Consider the following 12458-nt stretch of genomic DNA (forward strand, 5'->3'; position numbering starts at 1 on the left):
AACTATTGTAAAAGATAAAGTCTATAAGTAGGATTGATAAATATTTAGGGACAAAAAACTCCAAGAAAAAAAGGATTATTAGGTCCTTGCAAGGTTTCTTTTGGAAGCCCTGGTTGCATGGTGGCTAAGAGCTACAGCTGCTAACCAAAAGGTCAGCAATTCACATCCACCAGGCGCTCCTTGGAAACTCTATGGGGCAGTTCTACTCTGTCCTATAGGGTCACTATGGGTTGGAATCGACTCAATGGCAATGGGTTTGGTTTGTTTTTTTCTAGGCACCACTGGTCAGCCTGCAGGGCAGCACCAGCTTGCATTGCCAGAGCATGGGCAGTGCTGAGGGACAAGTCTGGATCCTAGAAAATCAGAGGATGATACCGTCCTCTTCCAGGCCATTGAAACTGTGGCTACCTGGCACGTGTCCCTTGGTGATTGCATTGTAGGACAACTGGAGTTACATTGATCTGCACCTCCTCTAATAACCCGTGTTCTAATCTAATAGAAGAGTTCAGCAGAGTATCAGGATACAAGATAAACATAGAAAAATCAGTTGGATTCCTCTACATCAACAGAAAGAACATTGAAGAGGAAATCACCAGATCAGTACCATATACAGTAGCCCCCAAGAAGACAAAATACTTAGGAATAAATCTTACCAGAGATGTAAAAGACTTATACGAAGAAAACTACAAGGCACTACTGCAAGAAACCAAAAGACACCTACATGAGTGGAAAAACATACCTTGCTTGTGGAAGACTTAACATTGTAAAAATGTCTGTTCTACCAAAAGCCATCTGTAGATAGAATGCAATTCCAATCCAAATTCCAATGACATTTTTTAATGATATGGAGAAACAAATCACCAACTTCATATAGAAGAGAAAGAGGCCCCGGATAAGTAAAGCATTACTGAAAAAGAAGAACAAAGTGGGAGGCCACACTCTACCTGATTTTAGAACCTATTGTACCGCCACAGTAGTTAAAACAGCCTGGTACTGGTATAACAACAGATACATAGACCAATGGGACAGAATTGAGAATCCAGACATAAATCCATGCACATAGGAGCAGCTGATACTTGACAAAGGCCCCAAAACAGTTAAAAGGGGGAAAGACAGTCTCTTTAACAAACGGTGCTGGCATAACTGGATATCCATTTGCAAAAAAATGAAACAAGACCCATACCTCACACCATGCAGAAAAATGAACTCAAAATGGATCAAAGACCTAAATATAAAATTTAAAACGATAAAGATCATGGAAGAAAAAATAGGGACAATGCTAGGAACCTTAATACATGGCATAAACAGTATACAAAACATTACTAATGATGCAGAAGAGAAACTAGATAACTGGGAGCTCCTAAAATCAAACACCTATGCTCATCTAAAGACTTCACAAAAAGGGTAAAAAGATTACCTACAGACTGGAAAAAGTTTTTAGCTATGACATTTCCGATCAGCGTTTGATCTCTAAAACCTACATGATACTGCAAAAACTCAACAACAAAAAGACAAATAACCCAATTAAAAAATGGGCAAAGGATATGAACAGGCACTTCACTACAGAAGACATTCAGGTAGCTAACAGATACATGAAGAAATGCTCACGATCATTAGCCGTTAGAGAAATGGAAATCAAAACTACAATGAGATTCCATCTCACTCCAACAAGGCTGGCATTAATCCAAAAAACACAAAATAATAAATGTTGGAGAGGTTGTGGAGAGACTGGAACTCTTATACAGTGCTGGTGGGAATGTAAAATGGTACAAACACTTTGGAAATCTAACAACCATACGATCCAGCAATCCCACTTCTTGGAATATATCCTAGAGAAATAAGAGCCTTTACACGAACAGACTTATGCACACCCATGTTCATTGCAGCATTGTTTACAATAGCAAGAAGATGGAAGCAACCAAGGTGCCATCTAAGATGCATCAATTGGCCTCAACCCACCTGGACCGAAGGAGAATGAAGAACACTGAAGACACAAGGTAATTATGAGCCCAAGAGACAGAAAGGGCCAGCCACATAAACCAGAGACTACATTAGCCTGAGACTGGAAGAACTAGGTGTTTCCTGGCTATAACTGATGACTGCCCTGACAGGGAACACAATAGAGAACCCCTGAGGGAGCAGGAGAGCAGTGGGATGCAGACCCTGAATTCTTGTAAAAAGACCAGACTTAATAGTCTGACTGAGACTAGAAGGACCCCAGAGATCATGGTCCCCAGACCCTCTGTTAGCCCAAGATAGTAACCATGCCCAAAGCCAACTCTTCAGACAGGGATTGGACTGGACTATGGGATAGAAAATGATACTGGTGAAGAGTGAGCTTCTTGGATCAAGTAGACACATGAGACTATGTGGGCAGCTTCTGTCTGGAGAAGAGATAAGAGGGCAGAGGGGGTCAGAAGCTGGCCAAATGGACAAGAAAATAGATAGTGGAGGGATGGAGTGTGTTGTCTCGTTAGAGGGAGAGCAACTAGGAGTATATAGCAAGGAGTGTATAAGTTTTTGTATAAGAGACTGACTTGGTTTGTAAATTTTTACTTAAAGCACAATTAAAAAATTTTTAAAAACCTATGTCCTTAGATTCCCAACTGGTGCCCCTATTCAGAGTGTGGGTATTCTAACTCTCTTCCATCTCAGTTATTATCTCTCCTATTTAGAATACTCCCAAGGGGATTATAGCAAGGTACATACTGTGGGACTCACCTAAATTCAAGAGGTTGCTTTGTGAGGCCAGTGACCAAGTGCAGTCTTTGTGGCAGCTATAGGTCCTCTGGTTCTGACTTGGAATTCTTAGACCAGACCTTAAAACAACTTGGAGGACTGAGATGCAGAATAGAAAAAACTCGGTAGTTTATTGATGCTACAGTATCAATTAGGTGCAGTAGGAAAGGAAGAAACTGACCTCTGCTTAGCACTTTGTTAGAGATATTGCCAGTATCTCTATCACATTTGGTTAGTGGGTGGGATCCATGAGTAGATTGTTTCTTTCTGTTAGAAAACTTTTTTAATTCATCTGTTTTTAAGTCGTTTCCTATTCTTTTGTTAGACCCAATGTCCAACCTCTTTTTACTTCTCAAAGTTTCTCTTTTTTTAACAAATGTTAACAGTTTATTTCCTTCAGCTTTTTTCGCATGTTTTATTGTAAAATTATAGATAACACAAACATTTGCCAATTCAATATTTTTCATGTATATAATTCAGTCAAAGCTTCTTCACTTAAATTGATGAGGATTGATTCTCTCCCATTTCCATGCCAACTGCACAACTCTGTTTTACATATGCCCAAGCAACCCACAGGCAGATTTCAATAAAAGTAGATCTTTTCTCCAGGAAGTTACTCTCTTTGAAAAAATAAGGGTCTCGAGGAAGCAATATTTGATCTGAATCCTTCTCTCTCTCTCTCTCTCTCTAAGACAATTTAAGGACAAAACACACTTGCCCAGCTCACACTGGCATTGAGGTTCAAATGAGAAACATGAGTCACAGTAACAGGAATGAAGCAGTAGTCCCAGCTCAGTCACTACCAAGGGCATCACTGGCCTTCCTTCCCTTCTTGCCACATCTTGAGGCTTGCAGATAATACTGCTTAAATGCTAGGTCCCTATAAATATCGCCTTTAATCTCAAAGCTTTGGTATGACCTCCATCTTTTATACCGATGGGCTTAGCATGTTGCCCTTGTATCTGCAATTAAATCACCCCCAGCAATTGATGCTGTCTTTGTTTTTCCTCATTGCAATATTCCCCAAACTTTCCACCCTGCATCCAAGATCATCTTTGTAATAGACAAATTTGAGGATGTCAGTCTCCGTTTCAAAATCATCTCTGACTTTCCATTGCCCATAGTGGCTCTCAACATTTAATCCGTATCAGAATCTCCTAGGGAGCCTGTAAGAAATGATGACTCCTGGGCCTCATTCCCTCCTGGGAATCTCATTTAACAGGTCTGGAACTTTTTTAATAACGTGCATTTTTAACAAGTTCCCTAGAGAAATACTTCTCAATCTTTAATGTGCATACAAATCACCTGGGATCTTATTAAAATGCAGATTTTGATTCAGTAAGTCTGGTGGGCCCGAGCTGCTATGTTCTAGCAAGTTCCTAGGTGATGGTGATACTGCTGGTCCACAGACCACATGTTGAGTGGTGGGACCTGAGAGGATTCTGATGCAGATGGAGAAAAAAACACTGACCTGGACACAAGTATAAAATTGAGAGATCCTAGAAAGGAATGCTTCCAATGCACCCAGCATCTCTTACCACTGAAATCAGCATCCTGCTTCCTTGCTGCCTCCTGTCCTCAATTATCTTTAATTCCTGTCCTTTATGCCCTAGCAGAGCTGAGTTACACATATTCTCCAGCCATGACAAGATATTGCCTTCTCCATGACTTTATTCACAGGGGTTATCCTCCCTTTGGTTAAGGCTATTCATCAGGTAAGTCAGCCCTCGTTGGGGACCCCTCTATGAAGTTCTCCCTGACTTGCCCTAGGCCTACTCGGGCATTCCTTGCCTGGAATTTTAGTTGCACCTTGTCTGTCATAACAATGATCTTGTGTATTGCAGTTGCTTGCTGGAATATCTATATCTTCTTCATGATGTGTTGCTGGTAGGTGCTGTTGGGTTGATTCCAACTCATAGTGACCCCATATGACAGAGTAGAACTGCCCCAAAGAGTTTCCTAGGCTGTAATCTTTATGGACCTCTTTAAAGTGTTGAAAAGCAAAGATGTCAGCTTGAAGATTAAGGTGTGCCTGACCCAAGCCATGGTATTTTCAATCGCATCACATGCATGTGAAAGCTGGACGATGAATAAGGAAGACCGAAGAAGAATTGACGCCTTTGACTCGCGGTGTTGGCAAAGAATATTGAATATACCATGGACTGCCAAAAGAATGAACAAATCTGTCTTAGAAGTACAACCAGAACGCTCCTTAGAAGCAAAGATGGGGAGACTGCATCTTACATTCTTTGGACATGTTGTCAGGAGGGATCAGTCTCTGGAGAAGGACATCATGCTTGGCAAAGTACCGTGTGAGCAGAAAAGAGGAAGACCCTCAACGAGGTGGACTGACACAGTGGTTGCAACAATGAGCTCAAGCATAACAACGATTGTAAGGATGGCTCAGGACCGGGCAGTGTTTCGTTCTGTTGTGCATAGGATCGTTATGAGTCAGAACCAACTCGATGGCACCTAACAACAACAATAATCTTTATGGGAGTAGATTTCTAGGTCTTTTCTCCTGTGGAGCCACCGAGTCAATTCCATGTTTGTCGGAGTTGACCTGTGCATCATAGGGTTTTCAGTGGCTGATTTTTCTGAAGTAGATTGCCAGGCCTTTCTTTGAAGCACCTCTGGCTTGACTGGAACACGAAGCTTTTGGTTAACAGCCAAGCATGTTCACCTTTTGCACCACCCAGAGACTCCTACCTGGCACATAAACCCACTGCCATCAAGTTGATTCCGACTCATAGTGACTCTACAGGACAGAGTAGACCTGTCCCATAGGGTTTCCAAGTAGCAGCTGGTGGATTTGAACCACTGACCTTTTGATTAGCAGCTGAACTCTTAACCAGTGCGCCACTGAATAAACATGCGTTAAGTAGTGGAATGAGTAAATGGATACTGACCATGACAAAGTAGAGGGGAATTATCTTCTTTTATATGCCTTATATGTCTCTGGCTCTTTCATCTAACTTCCATTGCCTGGCTTCCAGACATATGTCCCTTGTTGATTAAGTTTTATAACAATTTGAGTGACAGTGAACTGCACCGCTTTAAAATAAGCCTTACCCTTATAATCTCAACTTAACTTCCTATCAAGGACTTATAATTCTCTCTTTTCTCAGAGTAATTTCCTTTACCGTCTAGTATAATACTAGGGGAGTGGTTGTTTTTTCCTAACTACTTGGACAGTTGGAATGGACAAATGGATGAGTGAATGAATGAAGGCTAGATAGGTGTCAGCTCCAAAGCCTGTATTACTGTCTTTCTCATATGCTTCATTCAGCATGTGCCTACATGTGTATGCTTACGTCCACTTCCGGGTAGAAAGTTTGCTTAAATTCTCTCCAGGGACCCTCACTGATTGAGCAATATATAAATACTTTATTAAAAGGTGGCTTTAATTGTCCATTTGAACCCACAGTCTCCATGCCTCCCCGTTTGTCTTTGGCTCAGCCTAAGCTCCTGAATACTACTTTCCCAGTAGTTTTTATTTAAATAAATAACTCTTGAAGTGTGTTGAGACTTGGAAAAAAAAAAGGTGGCTTTACTTCTTGTTTTGTTTTTTCATAACCCTGCTTTTTAGCACCATTTTTTTTTCTGTCTGCTTGCATTTAAAACCCCCATCACAGTCTTCCTTAAGGCTTTTGTATGTATTAAAATAAAAATGCTTAATTATGCATGACTTCAGATTTGTGCATTTTTTTATACTTTCTGCTTGTTTCAACTTAGTATGAACTGTATTCTCATATTTATTATTTTCCTAACTTAAGAACATTTTACAGTCCTGTCAACTGCTTCCTGGTTCATGAAGTTTTTTTTTTTTTTTTTTTTTTTTTTAACTGAGACTGTTTACTACAAGTAATTGCATAGACCAGGTCAGACATCTTTGTCAGCACTATCAGAAAGTCAACATGGTAACCAAGAGCTAAAATGTTATTTTGAAGCATTCATCAATGTTATTTGAAGCATTTCTTATTTATCTTTCAACTAATCCCTTCCTATAAAAACCTTTATATGATGTGATTCACACCACACAGTATTGTTAAGGAATGCATAACCAGGAATACATTTTGCTTTTTTTCACAAACATGTTGTTTGTATTTAATCTATGTGGAAGCAGACTGTATTTTGATAGCCTTAGTCTAGAACTGATTTATTGCTCACCTGTGTTTTCTTTCTTCTCTAAAGAAGTCTGTTCATTACCTAATAAATCAGACAATGGCACTTTACATTTGTCATTAATATCAATGTGAATAAATAGTTCCATATGGAGAATTATATAAATTAATCAAGGCAGTTTCAGTCAAACATGCTGAAATTTATCCCAGTGATTTTAAAGGGCTTATATGTGATTAAAAGGAGCCCTGGTGACAGCTAACCAAAAGGTCAGCCCTTCAAGTCCATCAGCTACTTCACAGAAGAAAGATGTGGCAGTCGACTTCCATAAAGATTTACAACCTTGGAAACCCTATGAGGCTGTTGTACTCTGTCCTACAGGGTCACTAGGAGTCAAAATCGACTCAACAGCATTGGGTTATATGTGATTATATTTACCATTTTAATTTAATTCCACAAGTACTTATGGCACATTAGAGAGAAACCTTAACAAAGGACAGTTTGTCTCTTCACGAGGTCTCAGTAATGGTGAGGGCTATTGATTTTCTAGTAACTGAAAGCTATAGATCTTTTCAATGTATGGATTTCTGTTATGCCAGATTTTTCGTATTTTAGGAACATATAATTGATTTTTGTAAGTAAATTCAAGCTTTTGCATTTATCTGTATTATATTTCAACTTAACTAATTTGGAATCAGTGTGTGTTTCCATCCTTTCCATTTTGTTTGGGACATCTAGTATATTACTTATTCCTACCTACTGAAAAATGGGATGAACGTATTTTTTTCTCCACTAAAATTGTTGAAAAAAATTAGATCATGACAGGGACAGTTGCATAGAAGGTGCCACAGGAGACTTCCCTCTTGCTTTTTACAGTATCACTGATTCTTCGACTTGAAAAGAGCTTACCTGCCTGAAATGTCTCCCAGGAGAAAAAATAAAATGCAGCTGATTTTTTTTTTTTCTAAAATTGCTATCCCGGTGAGATCTATAATAACATGCTATTGAGAACTGGTTTTTTTTTTTCTTATTGAAACTGTCTTGTCAATACATCTGGATTCATTTTTTTCCTAGTTGTAGGAAAGAATATAATGGTAACCTCCTGGTTTGTTTTCATTGAATAAAATGAGTGCATTGGCTCCTCAGTTAGTCTTATTTTAAACCTTCCAGTTTTCATTTATAGCTGACTTTTTAAATTTGTTTTAGTCTTCATGGAGTAAATCATCAGTTGATTTTTTTGTTTGATGATTACTTAAATTCAAGACATGTATTTATTTCAATATTTTCACTTTTCAGAATATTTTTCTCAGCACTTGGGTGAATATGAGAATGTACTAGCAGCCCTTGAAGACCTAAATCTTTCCATCCTGAAGGCAATGGGCAAAACAAAGAAAGTAAGGAAATGTTGAAGTTTATTTTCTATAACATCTTTTCTTTGAAAAATATTTTTCTTGAAGATTACACCTGTTTCCTGATTTATCATAAAAGCATTGATGTCTTTCATTACTGATAATTTGTTTTTTCTTGCTATTAAATGAGCTGTTTTATTTATTTGCGATATAATTACAAAGCACTTACTCTGTGTCAGATACTGTGTTTTGTCTGGAGGATACAAAGATAAATTTCCCTTGCTCTAAGCAGCTCATGGTCTGGTGAGGAGACAAGTGTATAAATAAGTAATTACAGTATATCATGACAGAGAGAAAAACATGATGCAGCACCTGTTTCATACTGGAGGAGATAGCACCCGAGCACTTAGAGAGAAAAGGAAGTGGTTATACAGAACAGGGGAGAAATAGACACAGGGAAGATCATGTGCAAAGGCCCTGTGCCAGGAGGGCCATGGGGCATTCAAGGAAATGAAAACTAACAATGAGGCTGAAGTGCAGAGAGACAGAGGGTGCCATGATGTGAGATGAAACTGGCATGGTGGGGAGGGGCCATACCTTTTCATGACATTGTCAGCAAAGCTAAAGGTTTAGTCCTATATCCTAAAAGCAAATAAATCAGGGACTGTTTTAAGCAGAGGTATGAAGACTCATGCAGTTTTTTTAAAAAAGACAATACTAGAATTAGCTTGAGATTGGGGTAGAGGATATGGGAGGATAGAATCAGGAAGATGTGTACTTGCATAGTGACCCTACCAAGATAGAAAACATTAGAAGAGGACCTGGTTTGAGGGAGTAGCATCACAGGTTCTCTTTAGATGTATTGAATCTAAGCTTCTTTTGGGACATCTAAGGAGAGTTGGATAAGCCATTGGACATACAGGATACACAGGTCTAGATCTCAGAGGCAAGGTCCAGACTGGAATTATCTGCATGAAGCAAAGAAGAAAATGAAGAAATGCCTTCAAAATTCTGAAGTAAAGTGATTTTCACTCTAAAATTCATTCTATTCAAGGTCAAAGCATCAATTCAATGTGAGGGTAAAGACATTTTCTGACACACGTGCATGCGGTTTCTAAGGAAACTACCTGAACAAGGTAATAAGCTAAGGAAGACTTGGGACCCAGAACAAAGGGAATCAAATTTAGGAGAGAGGCAAAGGGAGTCCCGTGAATGATTGTGAGGCAACAGTCCAGGCTGACATCCGTGCACCAAATGGAGAGAACAACCAGCCCAGATTGGAGCAGGTCAGAGGACTCAGAGATTCTCCAAAAGGTGTAATTGATGAGATTCCTGATGTGTTTAAATGTTCTAAAGAAATTTAAAGAAAGTTGTATCGCCATCATCCATAGTGGAAAATCAACAGATTATATCTACAGTGCAAATCCAGGAAGCGGCACTATTGACATGATTTTAAAAACAGATACGGAGGTAATTACCAAAAGAGGTGCTCTAAAGAATTGAAAGAATCGCCTCTAGAGAACAGAATATAGGAAGTGAGTGGGCAAAAGGCTGCTGTCTTCATAAGGGCTCTTTAAGCTGTGTACCTTTGTGGCTTTGATAATTTAAAAAAACAAATTATGAAGCATATTAAAACAAACAGTTGCCTTGAAGTCCATTCCAACTCATGGCGACCTCATGTGTGTCACAGTAGAACTGTGCTCCATAGGGTTTTCAATGGCTGATTTTTTGGAAGTAGGTCACCAGCCCTTTTTTCCAGGGTGCCTTTGGGTGCACTCTAACCTCCAGCCATGCGGTTAGCAGCTGATCTCTTAAACATTTGCAACACCCAGGGACTCACTCTGTAAAGGATATACATAACAGGAAAATTTTTATTTAATATTGACATACCATGCCAGTTAAATGGATGTTATATCTTGGCTTTGATCAAAAACATCTTGGATTATCTGAAAATAATGTTACATGAATTTAAGTATTTAATAACATAAGCACAATAACCGTATTTTGCCTATTAATTCTTACACCAAAAATCAGAATTTCTATAGTCATTCATTTCTTTAAAAATGAAACAAATTCAATAATCAAAATAATATTTCTATTTACCAAGAAATTCCCATTGTTCTACAGATGCGATAGAACACGATCAGTTATTATCAAGATTTGTTAAAACATCTGCAGGAAATTATGGGCTGAATAGCACAATCATACTTCAGAAAAAATCTGTCAGTATCATCTGCTTGTTCTTGCTATACATCTCTTTCAGTTTTCTGTTTCAGTCTATGTATGTGAAATATCTCCTGCTTAGTAGCTCAGTAATCAATGACCTGTGTTCAAATATATGTATGTGTTCAAGTATACATATATATACACGTGTATATTTAAAAACAGGTCCATATGTATGTACATATATATATGTGTATTTATGGAGCCCTGGTGGCATAGTCATTAAGAGCTCAGCTGTTAACCAAATGTTGGCAGTTTGAATCCACCAGCTGCTCCTTGGAAGCCCTATGGGGCAGTTCTACTCTGTCCTATACGGTCACTATGAGTTGGAATCAACTCAACCGCAACAAGTTTTTTTTGGTTTATGTGTATATACACACACACATATACATTATAAAAGTACATATATTTCACTTACATGCATGTGTGTAATTTTTAACAATATGAAAGAGTATCTGACAGATTCATTTTATTCTTTCCATTATAATCAGAGCTACCCTGTATATGGATTGGGTTTCTCTCAATGGGTCACGCGTGTTCACTACATGCTCGCCACAGCAAAGATTTCATTAGTTGTAATAAACTGACTTCTTAATGGATCATCATTGTTAAAAATCCCCTTACAAAAATTCTATTGTTCAAATTCTGTGGGTACTTAACCTTGTAAATAAACAAAGTTTGGCTATGTTTATTTAATAAATGTGTCTATTAAATAAGTTTTTGGACTTATTCTAAAATCAAAATAAGATCATTAGTTTAGCTAGTTGGATTTCAGTGAGTCTTTTTTTTTTTTTTAGTATGGTATGGTATGGTATGGGGGGAAGACAATTAATAGAAATAAAATCTTTTGGGAATAATTGTTCTGACACAATTTATTGTTCTTCAACCGCTGTTACCAAAGTTCTCTGGGCAACCCCCTTTTGACAGAGACAGCCATGGCAACTTTTCAATGGTAAAATTGTACTCCAAGTTTTAGAACTGTAGCTATTGGATGCTTGTCCCAAGCAACTAGAATCTGAAAACATTTTGTATTGACTTTCTCGGGTCTATTTGGAAACTGCATAATAACTTTGTCCCTTGGAGACTTTCCTTCAGAAATGGTAGTTTTTAAAGCACCCACTTGATGTGGCTGGCTTCCCTTCTCATTCATTAGGTCTCATCCTAAATGCTATATAGCCTCAGAAAGATGTCTGACCACTCTCTCTAAAGTAGGTCATCTCTATTACAGCTTCTCTTTTGTTTCTTGCTGGCAATCAGAATGAATAGCTATGAATTTTGTTCGTTTGCTTATTTATTGTCTATGAGGAGGGAGGAGGCTCAGGTCTGTTTTGTTCACCACTGTATATGCAGAGCCTAGTATAGGGCTTTTACAAATAAAATACACCCAATAAATATTTGTTGATTCAATGGGTATTCATACCCCTCTAAAAGCTAAATACTTTTGCTCCTGAAAGGAAAATTGCTCCAAGTCCATTTAAGAAGCATTCAGATTTTCTTTAATAGTGAGGGAAAACAACTACATGATCTCCTTATTTTCTCACAGTCATGCACTAAAATCGTGTTCTTTTCTTTGCATTAATACAATGAAGCTTTGTGGGGTTTAAATCGAGGTCAGTCTTTTACTTTGGTCTCTTGGGTACAAAATGTTTTCCTTGGCAGTGACCATTAAAAATATTTGGTCCATATCATCTTTTTTTAAAAAAAAAAAAAAATTTTTTTTATCATCTTACTGCTTCATTAATCGAGGATAAATACATGTCCTTGATTTTAAAAAAAGAAATGAAGAAACTGTCAAAAATAAAATTAGAAGCTCCTTTATGCGGCAGCTGAAAGATGAATGAAAGGCAGGGGTTTCAGCGTTTTTCCTGCCACTGTTGAACTGACATCTTCTCCATACTGTCTGGTACGGTGAAACCTTCTCAGTGAGGAATCTTTTGAAAATCTCAATATATATTTTTACCCTGCTGAAAAGTTCTGTCTCAGTAGGAAGAGCTGACTATTTTAGACTTTTTTGAAAAATGAAAT

The 12458-nt window shown here is 38.1% G+C and overlaps 1 protein-coding gene across 1 annotated transcript in view; it reads left to right on the forward strand.

Annotated features, from left to right (window-relative positions):
- NECAB1 (N-terminal EF-hand calcium binding protein 1) overlaps positions 1–12458 on the forward strand; it is a 162530-nt gene that overhangs the window by 72639 nt on the left and 77433 nt on the right. Inside the window, exon 5 of the mRNA XM_003408247.4 lies at positions 8158–8255. Within this exon, the coding sequence (XP_003408295.1) occupies positions 8158–8255 (98 nt within the window). The remainder of the gene's footprint in view (positions 1–8157; positions 8256–12458) is intronic.

The sequence above is a fragment of the Loxodonta africana genome, chromosome 14 (genome assembly GCF_030014295.1).
Source record: "Loxodonta africana isolate mLoxAfr1 chromosome 14, mLoxAfr1.hap2, whole genome shotgun sequence".
NCBI lineage: Eukaryota > Metazoa > Chordata > Mammalia > Proboscidea > Elephantidae > Loxodonta > Loxodonta africana.